Genomic DNA, 20,128 nt, shown 5'->3' with positions numbered 1-20,128 from the left:
AGTAATTTGTCCAGGGTCACACAGCTAATTTCTAAAGTTAGATTTGAAAGCAGGGCTTAGTAACTTTAGAATGCTACTCTATCCACTGCATCACCTAGCTGCCATAATATTACATTATGGAATGTGCAGGCAGAAAAATCTGAACCAAAAAAATTATCACTTCTTAATAGGACCCAGTTAAAGCCATAACCCACATCCATTGTCACTATAGTCATACTCCAGTTTTATTATGATGAAGTTAAAGTGATTGGGGATGCTTAAAGACTTCAGTGCTAACAAATAACCGCTAGAAGATCCTACTAATCTGGAAACTTTGAATATAGGCCTGGTGATAGAGTATTTCTATTGTCTAAAGACTAGCCTAGGCAAGTCTAGAGAAACTTCTTACCATAAGAGTGACCACTAGGTAATGACTTCTTCTGTCATATCAAAGCAATTAATGAAGACCATCTACTTAAGCATGGAAGGATACTCACCATGGAGTTACCTAATATGATAAAATCATAGGTTTTTTGTATTATGATCCTTTAACCACAATAATCATGTGACAAATTTGCTGGCAAAACTTATACATTTTTGTTGATAAAGTTTTGACAAACTGTTCATATTATCCTAAAAAGTTAATTATGGCAAGTTTCAGTGATAGTATTAGCTTTGAAATTTTAAGAGTTTAAAGTAGTACTCTACAAATGATGACTGCTTCCTCATTGTCGGTATAAGAAGCTGAGTAGTGAATTAGAGACCTGCCTTCAGAGCCAAGAAAACCTGGGCTCCATCTACCTCTGCCCATATAGTATGTGTGACTCTGGCAAGTTACTTTACCCTCATACGTCGGGCAGTTCTCTAGGGTTATGAGTTGCAGAGAAGGTGCCAGTCTCTCTTGGTGGAGTTAGCTTCCTCAATTCACAGCTCCTCAGGACAGTGAAATCACAGATCCAGTTTCTCTCTCCAATTGACAGTAGTCAAATATCTTATATTTTTTGTTGTTCAGTCATTCCAGTCATGTTCAACTCTTCATGACTCCATTTGGGGATTTCTTGGCACAGATACTGGCGTGGTTTGCTCATTTCCCTCTCCCAGCTCATTTTATATATGAGAAAGTGAGGCAGACAAGGTTAAGTGACTTGCCAAGGGTCACACAGCTAGTAAGTGTCTGAGCCAGGATTTGAACTTAGGAAGATGTTAGGAGTCTTTCTGACTCCAGGCCTGGCTCTATCCACTGTACCACCTACCTACCCTTACCTTATGTTTACCTTATCTAATAATTATATACTGTAAGATGTTTTTTGCTTATACCTAATTCTAATTCATCCTTACAATAATTCTTTCAGGGTAGGCAGGAAAGGTATTATAATTACCATTTTTATAATGTTCTTGTTGATTTTTAAAAAATTTACCAATATTTTTTTACACTATTTTATCAGGAAATTGAGTCTCAGGAAAGTGAGGGCCCTTGCCCAATGACTAATAATTGATAGTTCCTGGTTCAGGGACTGTGCATCCCAACTTGTTGATGAAGAGACTGAGGTTAAGAGGTCAAATGACTTCCCCACAGGTCCCTAGATCATGTGGGGCAGAGGAAGTACTCAATTCAGGTCTTCTGACTCTTGACCTGTAACATCAAATAGATGTTTACTTGAGTCTTTGTGTATAAACAGCTGAAACACTTTCATGAAGTTAAGCTGATGAGTCCAGAGTTAATAATGTGCCCTCTCTAAACTGAATTATGTATTCTGTAACTCTGTCCTTCTGAGCTTTATCTTCTGGTAGTTAGAGACATTGTTTGGCTTGATAGGACCTTTTCTTAACTAAAATCACTTCTTCTTTTCTCTTCAGAGTTGTTCTATACTGAGAGAGCTCATGTCCGCACACTGAAGGTTTTGGATCAGGTGTTCTACCAACGAGTGTCCCGAGAGGGAATTCTGTCATCATCAGAACTGAGAAGAATCTTCTCCAACCTGGAAGAGATTCTTCAGCTTCACAGTAAGAGAGTTAGCAGTGGACTTCATCATTGGAACCACAGAGCAAAGGATGTGGAACATAGGGAGGTGGTGCCTAGGGGGAAAAAACAAAACAAAACAAACAAATTTATAAGGAGAAACCTTTTGATTTGAACAGTGCCCTTTTGGCTAAATTCCTATCTGTTAACATGACAGTTTCTAGTAATATTTTACTATAGATATACTTAATACCTATATTCTAACATGTGCTTATTAATACCTATATTCATTAACTTATCCAAGGTGAAATTAATGCTAATATTTTTCCAAAATTCAGTCTCTTATCTCTTCTCCTATGCTATATCCTTTAATGATCCATCTTAATCTAAGGACTTCAACTAGTAACCTGTCTGCAAACCATCCCCAAATTTATGTCTCAAGCCTTGATCTTTTTCTTGAGCCTTATATCTCAACCTGTAAACAGGGAATTTTTACCTGTATGTCCCACTTAGACAACAAACCAATATAGGTAAAACTAAGTTTTTTCCCCTAACATTTGTTTCTTTCATCTTTGTCAGTGGTACCACTTTCAACTGTGCAAAACCTGGTTTTGGTGTCTTTTACATTTCACCCTTCTCACCCAGCCAATTAGTTGTTAAGTCTCAGTTCACTCGCTTTACTCTCTTCTCCCTTTTTCCACCCTAGTACAGGCCTTTATTACTACCCCACTCTTGTCCTTCTGGATATATCCTATTTCATTCTCCTGTTTCTACTGCCATCATATTAATTATACTTATTTGCAAACCTGATCATGCCAGTCTTCTGCTCAAAATGCTGATTCATAATCTCCCTATTACATACATGCATACATACATATATATATATATATATATATATATATATATATATATATATATATATATATATATATATATATATATATATATATATAAAGTTAAATTTTATCTATGAAAACTTCTTAGCCTTGCCCTCCAAAACCTGGCAACTCTCAACTTTTCTGGCACTACTTCTTTTATTTCCTTCTAAATATACTACATTTTAGTAAAAATTGATTTACTCACCATTTAGCTCATCCATGCCATGCTGTCCTACTTCTTTTCCTTTATTCATACTATTTCCTCTACATGAAATAATGCTATTTTTCTACCCACTTATCTCCCAATCAATGAAATACTAATCATCCTTTAAGGCCCACCAGTGTTCTGTTTCACAAAGACTTCCCTATTCTATCTTCTCCTTAAGTCTATAATTGCCATTTCTCACTTCAGACCTCATATAGTACTTGATTTCTTCCTCCCTTATTCACTTTCCATGTATATCATAAATTTTTGTGTGTACTTAATTAACATATCTACCCCGCCCCCTGTCCAAACACACTATATTATATGTTTTATGAGGGGAAATGTCTTTCTTATTTAATTCATCTCTCCCAAAGTGTAGCTGAACAGATACTAGACCATTATTAAATATTTGGTGAAGTTTGAGCTTATGACTAAATTGAGAATTATTTTTGTTTCCTCTTCCTTTTTTTAAGTTGGGTTGAATGAACAAATGAAGGCTGTTCGAAAAAGGAATGAAACTTCAGTGATTGATGAGATTGGAGAAGATTTATTGATCTGGGTAAAGATTTTTATCTTTGAATATTCTTAGAACCAATTATTTGTTAGCAGAATGAAAATTTAGCAAATATAACCTTTCTTTAAATATTCAAACTGCCACTATTGGTTGTATCACAATTAAGTGCCCAAACTGAGTGCTATTTTTCTAAGTTATGCTAAGTTCTATGTCTTCTAAAGTGATACTATAAAATGGAACAGATTGGCTAAAATTTCTGTATCAGTTGCATGTCTCTAATTCCCACATTCCATCAAAACTGGTATATATGCCTAGTGTTGTTATATTTACACTGACTCAACAATTGAAAATTGAAGATAATTTCACTCTACTTAAAATATGAGAAGGAATTAGGAATATCAGTAAACTAGCTATTTATTAAGCATCTACTGTTTTCAAAGCTGTATACTATGTGCCAGGGATAAAGTGGTGATGGGTAGGGATGGAGATGGGGGAAATAGGCATTTATATTGCACCTATTATGTGCTAGGCCTTTGTTGAATGGCTTACAGATATTTCATTTGCTTTTCGCAATAATCCCATGAGGTAGGTCCTATTTTTATCTGCATTTTTACAGTAAAGAAATGGGCATACAGTGTTTAAATGACTTACTCAGGGTTATATAGCTGATAAATGTGTGAGGCCAAATCTGAACTCAAGCTTTCCAGACTCTTTATCTATTGCACCACCAGCTGCTTCAGTGAGACAAAAGAATAAGAGTTCCTTACTTCAAGCAGTTTACATTCTAACAAGGGAGAAAACATACACTATATAGATATATGTAAAACCCAAAGTAACCTTAGAGGGGAAGGCAGTACTGGGAGGTGAGGAGATGAGGATCAGGAATGGCTTTATGCAGAAAGTAGCAGTTGAGTACCATTTGGGAAAGGGGAGGGTTTAAAGGAAAGATAATGAGATCGGGGGAGAGACTACAGCAGAATTTCTCTATCTGGGAGTCATCTTCATTGAGATAAAAGTTGATCCATGTGAACTGATGAGGTTACCAAGAGAAGACCAGAACAGAACTTTGGGGAAGATTCAAATTAGGGGATCTGGTGAGGATGATAAGCCAGTGATGAACATGGAATAGTAAGTTTATAAGGAGGGTTAGCTATCAAAGATGTTAACATTTAGGGAAATTAAAACTTGGTCATTGTACATTCTTGCTTCATTTTCTTCCTTAGACCAGCACTGTACTTTGTGTCTGTTCCTAGTGAAGAACTAGCTTTTTTGTGCATTTTAGTTATATGTTATTGACAGAAAGAGAACTATTGAGCAAGACTTGGGTCTCCTTACCTTTAACATGGCAAAGTTTAAAGGGAGATGATCCTTGAAGTCCTTTTCAATCCTTAATAATCTATGAATTTCTATAAACATTTCTTGGTAAATTGACCTTCTAAAGCCAATATCTTAGAAGATGGAAAAAGATATGATTATTTTAGTTGAATAGAAAGGATATTATTTTTAATGGATGAAAGTTTCCCTCCTTCCCCCATCTAAATAATTGGTTAATCTACATCTATTGTCACTTGAAAATAGTTCCACTGAAAAGGGGCTTTTATTGTTCATCATCTTGCCTTGTTCTGTGTTGCCTGATTATATCTCTCCCTATTGTTTTCCTTATATTCTTGGCACAGTTCAGTGGAGCTGGAGAGGAGAAGTTGAAACACGCAGCTGCTACCTTCTGTAGTAACCAGCCTTTTGCCCTGGAAATGATCAAGTCTCGTCAGAAAAAGGATTCTCGATTCCAAACTTTTGTTCAGGTGAATTGAGTTGCTGAGTAAGCTCCAGATCTAGTGCCAGTTCTGGCTCTTAACAAAGATGGCATTAAACTAGGGGTATAATTAAGATTAAATTACTGAATAAAATTGTGTATGGCATTGACCTTATGTCAAGATTCTTTCCAGCCCTTGATTATCTCCATTGAATCATTTTTGGAGAGTAGACAATTAACATTGAAGTGGTCAATAATACTTTGTTAAAAATAATGTTTAATATAAGGAACAAAACACCTGCAATAGATGGTTAACAGTGATATTAATATATGATCACAAGATAGTTTGCATCTATAAGGACATGAGATTGAAAGTAGTAGAATGAAAGTTTGACTCAAGAAAACACAATTTTAGGCATAGGCTTTAGGAAAGCGAATGATGTTGATGCTGTTGCCATTTCAACAAAAGAAAATATCGTATTAGCTCACTAATTTGTTTAAAGGAATGCCAAATCTAGTAAAATGTAGTTTAATGTTGAAAAGTAGCATATGTTTTCTTAATTTTGAAGATAAAAGTGATATTGTCCCTAGAAGGCAGTGACATCAGTTTATATGTAATATCAAAGTGTCTAAAATAGTAAGGAACCTTTTGGTTTAGTGATGCTCTTCTTCCTGCATTTGATTAAAGACCCAATGGGTTTGAGAAATATTGGTGATAAAATCTTGGGATTTTTTGCTTTGTAACTAGTTACTGGAAATGTAGAATCATAGATATTTATATTATGAAAAGACAGATGGTATGTGTACAAGTAATTACAGCTTTAATGTAAATGACAAATGCAGTTTAATTTTATAATGTTTCATTTTAGGATGCTGAGAGTAATCCACTATGCCGTCGACTACAACTAAAGGATATTATTCCTACTCAAATGCAGAGGCTTACTAAATATCCCCTTCTGCTGGATAATATTGCTAAGTACACAGGTATAGTATTATCAGTTAAATGGAGAAAGTCATAAAATAACTACTTCTTGCTAGATAATTTCACACAGCAACCCCTTATCTGCAGGCTTATTTCCCTTCTGCTTTCCCTTCCCAAACCTTCACATCTCTTCCTCTAATCCTTTGACCTCTCAGGTCTCAACCAGACTGTCTCCCCTGCACTAGACACTTTCTCTTCTTCTCTCTCTGCTTTCCCTTACCAAATTCTCTCTTAAGTACAAATCCAACAATGTCACCTGTGAGGGGGAGAAAATGTGAGGGGTTTAGATAAAAGGTTGGACTGGATTATTCAAGAGTAGAGTCACCAGGAATTTTATGAAATTCTAAAGAGATTTATTTAACAATTCATTTATAAAATATAGAAGAGTGAAGTAAGAAATCAGAGAGAGGATAGGGTAAGATATCTAGCCTATGCACTAAGTATTTTGCTCCAGCCCCTGGTTCAACTCAAGCAGGGCCAATTAGTCCTTAGCTAGAGAAGCTTTGGCCTTGAGCTGAGGACCTGGGGATGTAGGGAGCCTCTCTCAAGAGGGTAGGCCTCTCCTGAGGCTAATCCCTTCAGAAAATCCAAGAAAGAAGTCAGCTCTTTTCACTCACCATGTGTCAGTCCAAAGGGAGAGATTTAAGAACAGTCTCACCAAATCCAAGGTTTCAGGTCCAGTAAGCAGATTCTTCATCAACCTCCAACTTGAACTCAGAACTCCGAAGAATGAGAGAACTCCCTTCACAGGAAGTTGTAACTCCTTTTAGAGACACTTCTTTGCATCACTTCCTGTGCCTCCTCTACTTTTTACATGGACAAATTACAGTCTATAGTTTTGCTTAGGACTGCCCAAGGGGCAGTCAGTTGATTCTGATTCATCACCCCCTATCACACATGTCCTCCCCCACTTAAAGATTAAGTGGGACATGTACACTTTTGGTGATCAAATCTAAAAATGATCAGGGGAGTTAATTTAATCTTCGCAATCAGAGGAGAGTTAATTTAATCTTCACACACCCAAACCCACCCCAGGCCCAATTCAGTGAATTCCAGTGATTACCTATCACTTCTAGTATCAATGACAAAATGCTCATTTGGTGTTCAAAGCTTTTCATAGCTTAGTCCCCTCCTACCTTACTTTTTATATCTTACTTCCTGACACATATTTTTTGATTCAGTGACACTGGTCTCCTGGCTGTTCCTCACACAAGACATTTCTGGGCATTATCTGTTTCTGTCCTCCATGCCTAGAATAGTCTTCTTCAGCTTTACCTTCTGGCTTCCTTTAAATACCATCCCAAATCCCATCTACTTCACCAGCAATGAAATCAAATTCAAATAGAAAAGATCACTGTGGGCTACCAATTGATTAGAAAACCACAAATTAACATTATCTATGGTGTATTATGTTTTTATTTTATTAAATATTTCCCAATGATGTATTATTTTGATTCTAGAGCATTCAGCAGTTTTGCAGGAATTTGGGAGTGTTCTGAGCTTGAAACTCTGTTCTCCAGGAAACCTTTCTTAGCCCCTCTTTAATTCTAGTACCTTCTTCTCTCTTAATTATTTCCTGTTTACCATATGTCTAGCTTGTTTGTGCTTATTTGTTTGTTGTCTCTACCATTAGATTGCAAACTCCTTCAGAACAGGGATTGTCTTTTACCTCTTTTTGTATGTCCAGCTCTTACTTAGCACAGTGCCTGGCATATAGTAAGCAGCTAATAAATATTTATTGACTGATTTACCAAATTATATAGCAAGATTATCAATCAAGGTTTATTATTTAGTCTACTTTGTGACCTTGTTAAAATGGCATATGCTAGTGCACACTATACTATGATAACTTTGTCTTTGTAAATTAGGTTGGGAGGAGTGTAATAAGTCACAGGAGATAGCTGAATTAGATCCTCATTTCCCAAACTATACATTAGATTGTGATATGTTTGAATTGTCTATTGAAGACCCTTCCAGATAGCTCAAGAGCAGGGATTGGAGCCTACCTGTGGAGAGAAATAGGAAGAGGAAGACAGTGAAAGTTGCTGAAAAGGAGTTAGGTTTTTTTGTTTTTTTTTTAAGCTTTAAAAGTCTATTTTTAAGAAGTAACGGTCTTTTGTTAGTAAATGTTTTATGAATTGGTGGAAATTTGCCATGCCCTAGTAATTGGGAAACATTGGACTAAATGTTCTTTTTAAAAGTCCTTCTAAGTTCAATTGCTTATGTATGGTTCTTTGATTCTATTTAGGCTTTACATAGATGCATAAAGTACTTACTGTAATACTGACTTTACTTTGGTGAAAATTGAAACAAAGTCTCTTTTCTTCTGTTCTCCTTTAAGCTCACGTGCTTTAAATAATTTAGAACAACTAGGCTTTTGTTCATCTATTATAATATACCCCTAAATTTGAATATACACATCAGGTAATTGAAAATTATAGTTTCTTCCAAGAAAAAATAACTTGTTCCTCTCTGTATAAGTAAGATTTTTGTCTTATTAAAAATGCTATTAAATGTTATGCTTTACTGTATGTGCAGTGTGACCAAATTATATTTGTCTGGGAAGTTATAACTTTGATAATTTTTATTTTAGCATCCCTTAAATTCTTAGCAAGAGTATAATGTTCACATACCCTTCATTGAATTTTTTTTAATGATGTGGATTTTGTAAACCACTTTTTTCTCTATTTAAATCTGATTCCAACTCGAGTGAAATAGTTTTTATAGAGTTATTTGGATTCATTGCACTCTTCAAACAATTGTACTTTAAAGTAAACATGGCTCCTTGATCTGTAGAATCCTACACCCTAACTCTTTATTATTTATTTATTTATTTTTTTGGTAATCAAAATGATTTACATTTCACAATGATTTCTATCTCTTGTTTATTTATAAGTTCTACTATCCATAAATCTGATAAGTAATATGTTCCCTGTTCTTCTAATTTGTTTATAATATCTCCCTCTATACCTGGGCCATATATCCAATTTCATCTTTCTTACTGAACAGTGTAAGATTTTGGTCTATATCTAGTTTCTGCCAAACTGCTTTCCAATCTTCCCTATAACTTTTATTAGATAGTGAATTTTTTTTTAATTTTTTTTTAAATTTTAAACATTATTTTATTTGGTCATTTCCAAACATTATTCACTGGAAACAAAGATCATTTTCTTTTCCTCCCCGCCCCCTCTCCCACCACCTTTCCCTCTCCCATAGCCGACACACAATTCCACTGGTTATCACATATGTTCTTGACTCGAACCCATTTCCCTGTTGTTGGTATTTGCATTAGAGTGTTCATTTAGAGTCTCTCCTTAGTCATATCCCCTCAACCCCTGTAGTCAAGCAGTTGCTTTTCATCGGTGTTTTTACTCCCACAGTTTATCCTCTGCTTGTGGATAGTATTTTTTAGATCCCTGCAGATTGTTCAGGGATGTTGCATTGCCACTAATGGAGAAGTCCATCACCTTCGATTGTACCACAATGTATCAGTCTCTGTGTACAATGTTTTCCTGGTTCTGCTCCTTTCGCTCTGCATCACTTCCTGGAGGTTGTTCCAGTATCCATGGAATTCCTCCACTTTGTTATTCCTTTTAGCACAAGAGTATTCCATCACCAACATATGCCACAATTTGTTCAGCCATTCCCCAATTGATGGGCATCCCCTCGTTTTCCAATTTTTGGCCACCACAAAGAGTGCAGCTATGAATATTCTTGTACAAATCTTTTTCCTTATTATCTCTTTGGGGTACAAACCCAGCAGTGCTATAACTGGATCAAAGGGCAGACAGTCTTTTATCACCCTTTGGGCATAGTTCCAAATTGCCCTCCGGAATGGCTGGATCAATTCACAACTTCACCAGCAATGAATTAGTGTCCCCACTTTGCTACATCCCCTCCAGCATTCATTACTTTCCATAGCTGTCATGTTAGCCAATCTGCTAGGTGTGAGGTGATACCTCAGAGTTGTTTTGATTTGCATCTCTCTGATTATAAGGGATGTAGAGCACTTTTTCATGTGCTTATTAATAGTTTTGATTTCTTTGGCTGAGAACTACCTGTTCATGTCCCTTGCCCATTTATCAATTGGAGAATGGCTTGATTTTTTGTACAATTGATTTAGTTCTTTGTAAATTTGAGTAATTAAACCTTTGTCAGAGGTTTTTATGAAGATTGTTTCCCAATTTGTTGCTACCCTTCTGATTTTGGTTACATTGGTTTTGTTTGTACAAAAACTTTTTAATTTGATGTATTCCAGATTATTTATTTTGCATTCTGTAACTCTTTCTAATTCTTGCTTGGTTTTGAAGTCTTTCCCTTCCCAAAGGTCTGACATGTATGCTATTCTGTGTTCGCCTAATTTTCTTATAGTTTCCTTCTTTATGTTCAAGACATTCACCCATTTTGAATTTATCTTGGTGTAGGGTGTGAGGTGTTGATCTAAACCTAATCTTTCCCACACTGTCCTCCAATTTTCCCAGCAGTTTTTATGAAATAGTGGATTTTTGTCCCAAAAGCTAGGATCTTTGGGTTTGTCATATACTGTCTTGCTGAGGTCGCTTGCCCCCAGTCTATTCCACTGATCCTCCTTTCTCTTAGCTAGTACCAAATTGTTTTGATAACCACTGCTTTATAATATAGTCTGAGATCTGGGACTGCAAGGTCCCCTTCCTTTGTATTTTTTTTCATGATTTCCCTGGATATCCTTGATCTTTTGTTCTTCCAAATGAACTTTGTTATGGTTTTTTCTAAATCAGTAAAAAAAATTTTTGGCAGTTCCATAGGTATGGCACTAAATAGATAGATGAGTTTGGGTAGGATGGTCATTTTTATTATATTGGCTCGTCCTACCCATGAGCAGTTAATGTTCTTCCAATTGTTCAAGTCTAGTTTGAGTTGTGTAGAAAGTGTTTTGTAGTTGTGTTCATATAGTTCCTGTGTTTGTCTCGGCAGATAGATTCCTATGTATTTTATTTTGTCTAAGGTAATTTTGAATGGGATTTCTCTTTCTAGTTCTTGCTGTTGAGCTGTGTTGGAATTATTTAGAAATGCTGATGACTTATGTGGGTTTATTTTGTATCCTGCAACTTTGCTAAAGTTGATTATTTCGATTAGCTTTTTGGTTGAATCTCTAGGATTCTTTAAGTAGACCATCATGTCATCTGCAAAGAGTGATAGCTTGGTCTCCTCCTTGCCTATTTTAATGCCTTCAATTTCTTTTTCTTCTCTAATTGCTACTGCTAGTGTTTCTAATACAATGTCAAATAATAGAGGTGATAATGGGCATCCTTGTTTCACTCCTGATCTTAATGGGAATGGATTTAGTTTATCCCCATTGCAGATGATATTAGTTGATGGTTTTAGATATATACTGTTTATTATTTTTAGGAATGACCCTTCTATTCCTATGCTTTCTAGTGTTTTTAGTAGGAATGGGTGTTGTATTTTATCAAAGGCTTTTTCTGCGTCTATTGAGATAATCATGTGGTTCTTGTTGGTTTGCTTGTTGATGTGGTCAATTATGTGGATAGTTTTCCTAGTATTGAACCAGCCCTGCATCCCTGGTATAAATCCTACTTGATCATGGTGGATGACCCTTCTGATCACTTGCTGGAGTCTTTTTGCTAGTATCCTACTTAAGATTTTTGCATCTATATTCATTAAGGAGATTGGTCTATAATTTTCTTTCTCTGTTTTTGGCCTGCCTGGCTTTGGAATTAGTACCATGTTTGTGTCATAAAAGGAGTTTGGTAGAACTCCCTCTTTGCTTATTATGTCAAATAGTTTGTATAGTATTGGAGTTAACTGTTCTTTGAATGTTTGATAGAATTCACTGGTGAATCCGTCAGGCCCTGGCGATTTTTTCTTAGGAAGTTCTTTGATGGCCTGTTGGATTTCTTTTTCTGATATGGGATTATTTAAGAAATCTATTTCTTCTTCTATTAGTCTAGGCAATTTATATTTTTGTAAATATTCATTCATATCACCTAGGTTGGTATATTTATTGCCATATAGTTGGGCAAAGTAGTTTTTAATGATTGCCTTAATTTCCTCTTCATTGGAGGTGAGATCCCCCTTTTCATCCTTGATGCTGTTAATTTGCCTTTCTTCTTTCCTTTTTTTAATTACATTGACCAGTACTTTGTCTATTTTGGTCTGTTTTTTCAAAGTACCAGCTTCTAGTCTTGTTTATTAGCTCAATAGTTGTGTCGCTTTCGATTTTATTAATTTCTCCCTTAATTTTTAGGATCCCTAGTTTGGTTTTCTTCTGGGGGTTTTTAATTTGTTCGTTCTCAAGTTTTTTGATTTGCATTTCCAATTCCTTGATCTCTGTCCTCCCTAATTTGTTAATATATGCACTCAGGGATATGAATTTTCCTCTAAGTACTGCTTGGCTGCATCCCATAAGGTTTGAAAGAATATCTCGCCATTGTCATTTTCTTCAACAAAGTTATTGTTTCTATGATTTCTTCTCTAACTATCCGATTTTGGAGTATCATATTATTTAATTTCCAATTAATTTTTGATTTGGCTCTCCATGTACCCTTACTGATCAATATTTTTATTGCCTTGTGATCTGAAAAGGCTGCATTTATTATTTCTGCTTTTCTCCATTTGAGTGCCATGTTTCTGTGACCTAATGTATGATATATTTTCGTGAATGTGCCATGTGGTGCTGAAAAGAAGGTGTATTCCTTTTTGTCCCTATTTATTTTTCTCCATATGTCTATTAACTCTAATTTTTCTAAGATTTCATTCACCTCTTTTACCTCTTTCTTGTTTATTTTTTGGTTTGACTTATCTAAATTTGATAGTGGTTGGTTCAAGTCTTCCACTAATATGGTTTTACTGTCTATTTCCTCCTTCAGTTCTCCTAGTTTCTCTATTAAAAATTTGGATGCTATACCATTTGGTGCATACATGTTGACTAGTGATATTTCCTCATTGTCTATACTCCCTTTTAACAGAATATATTTACCTTCCCTATCCCTTTTGATCAGGTCTATTTGTGCTTTGGCTTTGTCAGATATCATGATTGCAACTCCTGCCTTCTTTCTATCAGTTGAGGCCCAAAAGGTCTTACTCCAACCTTTAATTCTAACCTTGTGAGTGTCAACCCGCCTCATATGTGTTTCTTGAAGTCAACAAATGGTAGGGTTTCGGGTTCTAATCCAATCTGCTATTTGTCTACGTTTTATGGGTGAGTTCATCCCATTCACATTCAAAGTTATGATTGTCATTTTTGGATTCGCTGGCATTTTGATAACTTCCCCTAGTTCTGACCTTTCTTCTTTAGCTGTCTCCTTTTGAACCAGTGATTTACTTTAGGTCAGTCCTCCTAGTCCCCTCCCTTGAGATGCTTCCCTTTCTATCCTCTCCCTTTTTATGCTCCCTTCTCCTCCCCCCTTTCCTTCCCTCCCTTTTTATACTCCCTCGCCCCTCCCCCTCCTTAATTTTCCTTTCTTTCTTGCCCTAATGGATAAGATAGAATTCAGGATCCCACTGGATCTAGATGTTCTTCCCTCTCAGATTTGATTTCACTGAGAGTAAGGTTTAAGTAATTCCACTTCACGCTCTCTTCCTCTCCTTCTCATATGAGAGTTCTTCCCCTCCTGTTCCCATGTGTATCTTTATATGGGAAAGATTATTCTATTAAGTCCCCCCCTATTTCTTGAAGTAAGTCTTAGTGTTATCGGTGGTTCCCCCTCCCTTTTCCTTTCTTTGTCCCCACTTTCCCCAAATCTTCTTAATGCCCCAATCTTTCCCTATGCATGTTTCTTCTAACTACTCTTATGATGCATACAATTTTTGAGAGTTACACAAAACATTTTCCCCACTTAAGATATATAATTTGATGTAAATGTAGTCCTTATAGAAGAGAATTTGACTTAAAGAAAAAGATAAGATTTATCTCCTTTTCCCTTTCTTTCATATTTACCTTTTCATGTTTCTCTTGCTTTTTGTGCTTGGATATCAAATTTTCCACTAAGTTCTGGTCTTTTCTTAGCACATGCTTGGAAATCTTCTATTTTGTTGAATGCCCATACTTTCCCCTGGAAGTATATAGTCAGTTTTGCTGGGTAGTTGATTCTTGGTTGGAGACCCAGCTCTCTTGCCTTTCTAAATATCGTTGTTCCATGCTTTGTGGTCTCTTAGTGTGTTAGCCGCTAAGTCGTGTGTGATCCTTATGGGAGCCCCCTTATATCTGAAGCTCCTCTTCTTGCCTTCTTGTAGTATTTTCTCCTTTTCTTGGAAGCTCTTGAATTTGGCAATTACATTCCTAGGGGTTGTCTTTTGGGGATTTAGTATAGAGGGTGTTCTATGAACCCTTTCTATTTCTATTTTGCCTCCTTGCTCCAGAACGTGGGGGCAATTTTCTTTTATAATCTCCTGTAGAATAATATCGAGTTTATTGTTTATCTCTGGTTTTTCTGGGAGACCGATAATTCGGAGGTTGTCTCTTCTCCCTCTGTTTTCCAAGTCTGTGGCCTTCTCAGTGAGATATTTTATGTTTTCTTCTAATTCATTAATTTTTTGGGTTTGCTTTATTGATTCTTGCTGTTTTATGATCTCACTTTCTTTGAGTTGCTTAATTCTGGTCATTAGGGACTGGTTTTGCTTTTCAGCTTTGTCTGCCCTTCTATTGGATGCTTCGAGCTCTTTTTCCAATTGAGCAGTCTTATCTGTCAGACTGCTGATCTCTTTCTCCCATTTTTCTTTCCAGGTTTCCATCTTTTGGATAAGTTCCAGTTTGATATCTTCCAGAGCTTGTTGATAGTTTCCATTTTGGGAGGCATGTTCTGATTTTTTTTGGATTTCCTCCTCATTCTCCTCTTTTCCTTGGGTACTTCCACCATAAAAGTTTTCAAGTCACCTTTTTCCCTTTCTTCCTAGAGGCTTGATTTTGGGCCATGTGAGCCATCCCTTAGGTGGTTTTATTCTCCTTTCCTTTTTGGTCTGGGGTCTGGGTGATATGGGTGGGTTTTCTGTGAATTTAGGTTGCCTCAGACTAGTTCTTCCCAGCTTCCGAGGTTTCTTAGAACGCTGGGCCCCTGATCACAGCCACACTGCCCAGGTGTTCAGCTTCACCCAGATAATCAGCGCGTTGTCCACCCCTGGTGTTTAGCTCCGCCTAGATGCTCAGCGCAACCACCCCGAGTACAGCTCCGCGAACCCCCTATGCTCAGCGCCGGGTTCTCCCGTGAAACCTCCCTGAGACATTTTTTCCTGGCAGTCCCCAGATCCCAAGGACCCTGGAGTGCGCCCCCCCCCCCCAGACAGAGATGTTCCCCGCTCACTCGCTGTCCCAGTGAGCGCTCTGGTAGTTCACTCTGGTTTGGTGGGGGAGGTGGTGAGGGAAAGGGCGTCTCAGTTCACGTTTCTGTGCAAGCTTTTCCTCCTTATTATAGTGTGGAAATGTTCAAACCCCACATACCTTTGCCTCTGTGGGGTACTTGAGAGTATTGGGGTGTCCTTCTCTTCCTCCAAAGGTAATTTTTATGCTCCTTTGATGTAGTCTATTTCGTTTGGTGCCGGGGAGAGGAAGCGAGTGGCCTCTAGATTGCAGCCATGATTACCTGGAAGTCCTCTTTATTATTTATAATAGTGATGTTAGCAAAAGTTTTTTTGTTGTACTGTTTTAAAAGCTTGACTCCTTAGCAAAATGTTTTCAGATCTTTTTAGTGACTTGACATTGGCAGTATCTTGATATTTTTAAACTTATTACTAATTATATTTAAACTAGATAAAAAAAGTAATTAATGTTCTGGAGCATTGATTATAGTTTAGAATTAACCTTCATTTTCCATCTTCTCTAATTTCTATTATTTTGCTTTCTTCTATGTTGCCCAATTTCAGAACGGCCAAAGGAAAGAGAGAAGGTGAAGAAAGCAGCAGATCACTGTCGTCAAATCCTAAATTATGTGAATCAAGCTGTCAAGGAGGCAGAGAATAAACAGGTAAAAGGCAAAAAACGCCTAGTTATAAGCAGAAGGGAGAGTAAAAGTTGGGAAAGGGAAAAGGGAAGTAGATACTCTCGAATACTAGTTGTTTTCATTATTGGAAAATAAGAGGAAAGAATTTTGTTTATTTAGAAGCTCATCATGCTCTGGTACAGTAACAGGTCATAATGCCATTTGAGCAACACTTCACTAAAATAATAATCCTGACTCCTTGTTATCTCATTTCCAGCGCTTAGAAGATTATCAACGTCGCCTTGATACATCTAACTTGAAGCTGTCGGAGTATCCAAATGTTGAAGAGCTAAGGGTGAGAGAGGTCTAATGATATTTGTAATTTTTATAGAGTTCAGTTTAACAGGAGAGTGATAAGTAACCAAGTTTTCTTGGAATTTACTATCATATAAAGAAGATATGACATATTGCCCAACTTTATATTTTTGATATTCCTTTAAACCTCCCATTTCATGAAGACAACTAATTTAGAGGAGTGTTTATATAGTATTCCTTACTCTTTTTTACTCTGGGGTGGAAGAAGCTTCCACAAGACTAAGGAATGGAAATTATAATAAAATTTTTTTAAATTGTATTTTGTTTGGTACAGAAGTGCTATTTAGTGAGTGGACTTCCCAGATTGTCAGGTTGAGTAAGATATCTTAATAGTCAGTTCTTAAGGTTCTCCTAAAATACAAAAAAAGCTCAACTTATAAACATGACAATAAAAGATAGCAAAACCTATAGTAAATACTACTTCTAGTAGACAAAATTCTTTCTTCCTGATCACTTTTGAGTATCCCATAAGATATAATTTCATTAAGTACTGCCCTTACTATGTAGCTAGTTTAGGGAGGTCTGTTGAATAGGTATTTAAAATAGACTTCATTCATTCATAACTCTTCTTAGATAAGGATTTTAATGTCTTTATCCTCTTTTTTCTTAGTCTCTTTTCTTTCATGCCTAAGAGAATAATCAGTACAAAAACTATTTTTATACTAATAATTGCCAATATCTTATAGCCTCATGCTCAACTACTCATTTTAGACTCAATATTATCAATGATACTTATATGGGCTCAGGTATATATATTCAGGATCTTGTTACTGGCTAATGTTGAGAGTCAAGATGAGGAAGTAGTTAGCTCATGGTAATAAGATTGAAAATACAAGTCTTGCAGTTGCTTTTAAGTAATGCCTGTTTTATAGAAATAGTTTGAATTTAAATAATGAATATACTTATTTCATTGATGATGATGAAGGTACAAGTTTTGGCAGAGTATTACCTCACTCTGAATTTCAATAAGTCACTTGTGTTTGCTTTTTTCATTTTGACAGAATTTGGATTTAACAAAAAGGAAGATGATTCATGAAGGACCATTGGTTTGGAAAGTGAATAGAGATAAGACTATTGGTAGGTGGGATATCTTTTGTTAATTATTTCTTGCCTTTTTATTTTTTTTCAGTTAAGGGGAAAGGGAATGTGGGAATAAGATTGAGAGGAAGGGAAATTCCCTTGAGGGGAAAGGCTTGTTCATGATTTCAAATAATGTCAAATTGTAGTGTTGCTTTGAAAGCTTCATTATGTGTATTGGAGATCTGGTTTTTAGGGGGAGGAGTTGTTTGTTTGTTTGGGGTTAATCTGAAATATGTTATATAGCACTTACTGTGTGCCAGGCACTGTGATCTAAGTATGTAGCTAATAGTTAACATTTATAGGCCATTTACTATGAATATAGCAGTGGGCTTTGCCATGATTCAATTCCATCTCTATCCCAGTAGTACTATTTTTAAAAGCATTTGTAAGCAAGGGAAGTATGACATAGTGTTAATATTCTGGACATAGAATTAGGAAGACCTGAATTTGAATCCTGCCTGTAACCCTTAATGACTGATTATGGGCAAGTCATTAGTCAGTGATATGGGTGGGGATAATAAACCCATACTACTGACTTCATAGGGATTGTTTTGAGGCTTAAATAGAATTATTAGATTTTGAGTTCCCTTAGAGCAAGAACTGTCTTTTGCCTCTTTTTGTATCCCCAGCACTTAGCACAGGGCCTGGCATATAATAGACATTTAATAAATATTTGCTGAGTGAGATAAATGCTTTGTAGTTCTTAAAGTGCTGTGTGAATTCTGGCTATTTATAAGGAAGCACATTGATTATTTGGTCTCATATATCATCATACTGCTTTTTTTCCCATGAAGTTGGTTATAAATGTGTGATGCCTTCTCTTTTGTAGATCTGTACACATTGCTGCTGGAAGACATTCTTGTATTGTTACAAAAACAAGATGATAGACTGGTGTTGAGGTGTCATAGTAAAATTCTAGCCTCTACAGCAGATAGCAAACACACCTTCAGCCCTGTAATCAAATTGAATACTGTGTTGGTTCGACAAGTTGCAACAGGCAAGTACTTCCATTGGGTAAAGCTATAACTTATAGTTTATTATAAAGTTACTTTAGAAATACCACGTTTTCTGGTTGGAACAAAGGACATCAAATACTATCATTAGAGAAACTTCATGATCTTTGTTTTTCATTTGTAAAATGAAGCAATAGTATATATTTCATAAGAGACTTGAGATACCTAGATTCTCATTCATGAAAAGTAGTAAACTTTTTTCATCGTTGGTAAAATAAATGAACATTTCAGAGCTTAGAATAACCAAAATTGGAAAGCCCACATTTACCTCATAAAATAAATACAATGCATTAATAACATTTGCCTCAATAATATTAGTACATCAGCATCCTCTTAGAGTCCACAATATTTCTATTTGATCCATGGTGGAATAACTTTTATTCCCTGTTTTCCAGATAACAAAGCTTTATTTGTCATCTCTATGTCAGACAATGGAGCCCAAATTTATGAATTGGTGGCACAGACAGTTTCTGAAAAGGCAGTGTAAGTGACAGTTTCAACTTGACTTTTCTATCTAACATTTTCTGTTGGTCTCAGAGTACAATATTTCCCAAACCCAACTAATTTAATGACTAAAATTTGTTGGTCTAAAAAAACATTGAATGGAAACTGAAATATCTTCTACTACAATCTTTGAGGAAGTTTATCCTCTTCTCGGGCAGGAGTCTTAAGTTTTGGGGTTTTGTTTTGTTTTTTTGTCTTGTATTCCTAGTACCTACCACAAACTTACTTAGTGGACCTTTAATAAGTGTTTGTTGAATTAAAGTTAATCTGTTCATAAATTTTATTTTTAAAAATTGTTTCAATAGTCTCTAGTGGTTACTTTAAATATATTACTACATTGCTGTTTTCTTTTTGAAGTTTGATTTGGGCACCTGTACTTTGCTGTCATAGATAGTTCCTCTTTGCAAATTTGAAAGCTACTTTCTTTTTTCTATTTGTATTGGATGTGGTTTTTCTCATTTTCCTCTTTTTTTTCTTCTTTTCCTTCCTCCTCTCTGTTCTCCCTTCCCCCCAATCCTTTGGAATTTCCTGCAGTTGGCAAGACTTGATTGGTAGAATGGCCTTGTCAGTAAAGGAACAGTCCACAAAGCCTATCCCACTACCAGAGTCACCCCCCTGCGAGTGAGTTTTTGCTTTTATTTTCAATGGTTGTATTTTATATTTTGTACATTTTGATACCATGATGTTAGGTACCTGATGTTAGTGAAAGATGGTTTTTATCTTTCTGCAGAGGGGAGCATGATGAAGAAGAAGCTTCAAAGCTAAAGGAGGAATCACATGGTGTTTCTACCTCTAGTCTTCAAAGTCCAGGTGAACTTACTCCTTTTAGCTTAAGAAAGTGTGATCAATATATCTACTAAATTTTTAAGGAATCTATGAAGACTGTAGTTTATGTATTTGGGATACTGTTCTAACATGGTAGAACTATCAGGATAGCCCATGTAGTTGAAATTCCACTTGAATTCTTCATG

The 20,128-nt window shown here is 36.0% G+C and overlaps 1 protein-coding gene across 4 annotated transcripts in view; it reads left to right on the top strand.

The window, feature by feature from the left end:
- ARHGEF12 (Rho guanine nucleotide exchange factor 12) overlaps nucleotides 1-20,128 on the top strand; it is a 227,338-nt gene that overhangs the window by 189,380 nt on the left and 17,830 nt on the right. For all 4 annotated transcript variants that reach the window (XM_007494637.3, XM_056794216.1, XM_007494636.3 and 1 more), the window contains 11 exons: nucleotides 1,837-1,983; nucleotides 3,496-3,581; nucleotides 5,213-5,338; nucleotides 6,159-6,273; nucleotides 16,130-16,230; nucleotides 16,463-16,540; nucleotides 17,562-17,637; nucleotides 18,470-18,637; nucleotides 19,049-19,136; nucleotides 19,692-19,778; nucleotides 19,888-19,967. In XM_007494637.3, coding sequence (XP_007494699.2) covers nucleotides 1,837-1,983; nucleotides 3,496-3,581; nucleotides 5,213-5,338; nucleotides 6,159-6,273; nucleotides 16,130-16,230; nucleotides 16,463-16,540; nucleotides 17,562-17,637; nucleotides 18,470-18,637; nucleotides 19,049-19,136; nucleotides 19,692-19,778; nucleotides 19,888-19,967 — 1,152 coding nt within the window. The remainder of the gene's footprint in view (nucleotides 1-1,836; nucleotides 1,984-3,495; nucleotides 3,582-5,212; nucleotides 5,339-6,158; nucleotides 6,274-16,129; nucleotides 16,231-16,462; nucleotides 16,541-17,561; nucleotides 17,638-18,469; nucleotides 18,638-19,048; nucleotides 19,137-19,691; nucleotides 19,779-19,887; nucleotides 19,968-20,128) is intronic.

This window comes from Monodelphis domestica, chromosome 4, assembly GCF_027887165.1.
Source record: "Monodelphis domestica isolate mMonDom1 chromosome 4, mMonDom1.pri, whole genome shotgun sequence".
Lineage (NCBI taxonomy): Eukaryota > Metazoa > Chordata > Mammalia > Didelphimorphia > Didelphidae > Monodelphis > Monodelphis domestica.
Note: the sequence above shows the minus strand (reverse complement) of the source record. Positions and strands in the feature narration are given on the sequence as shown.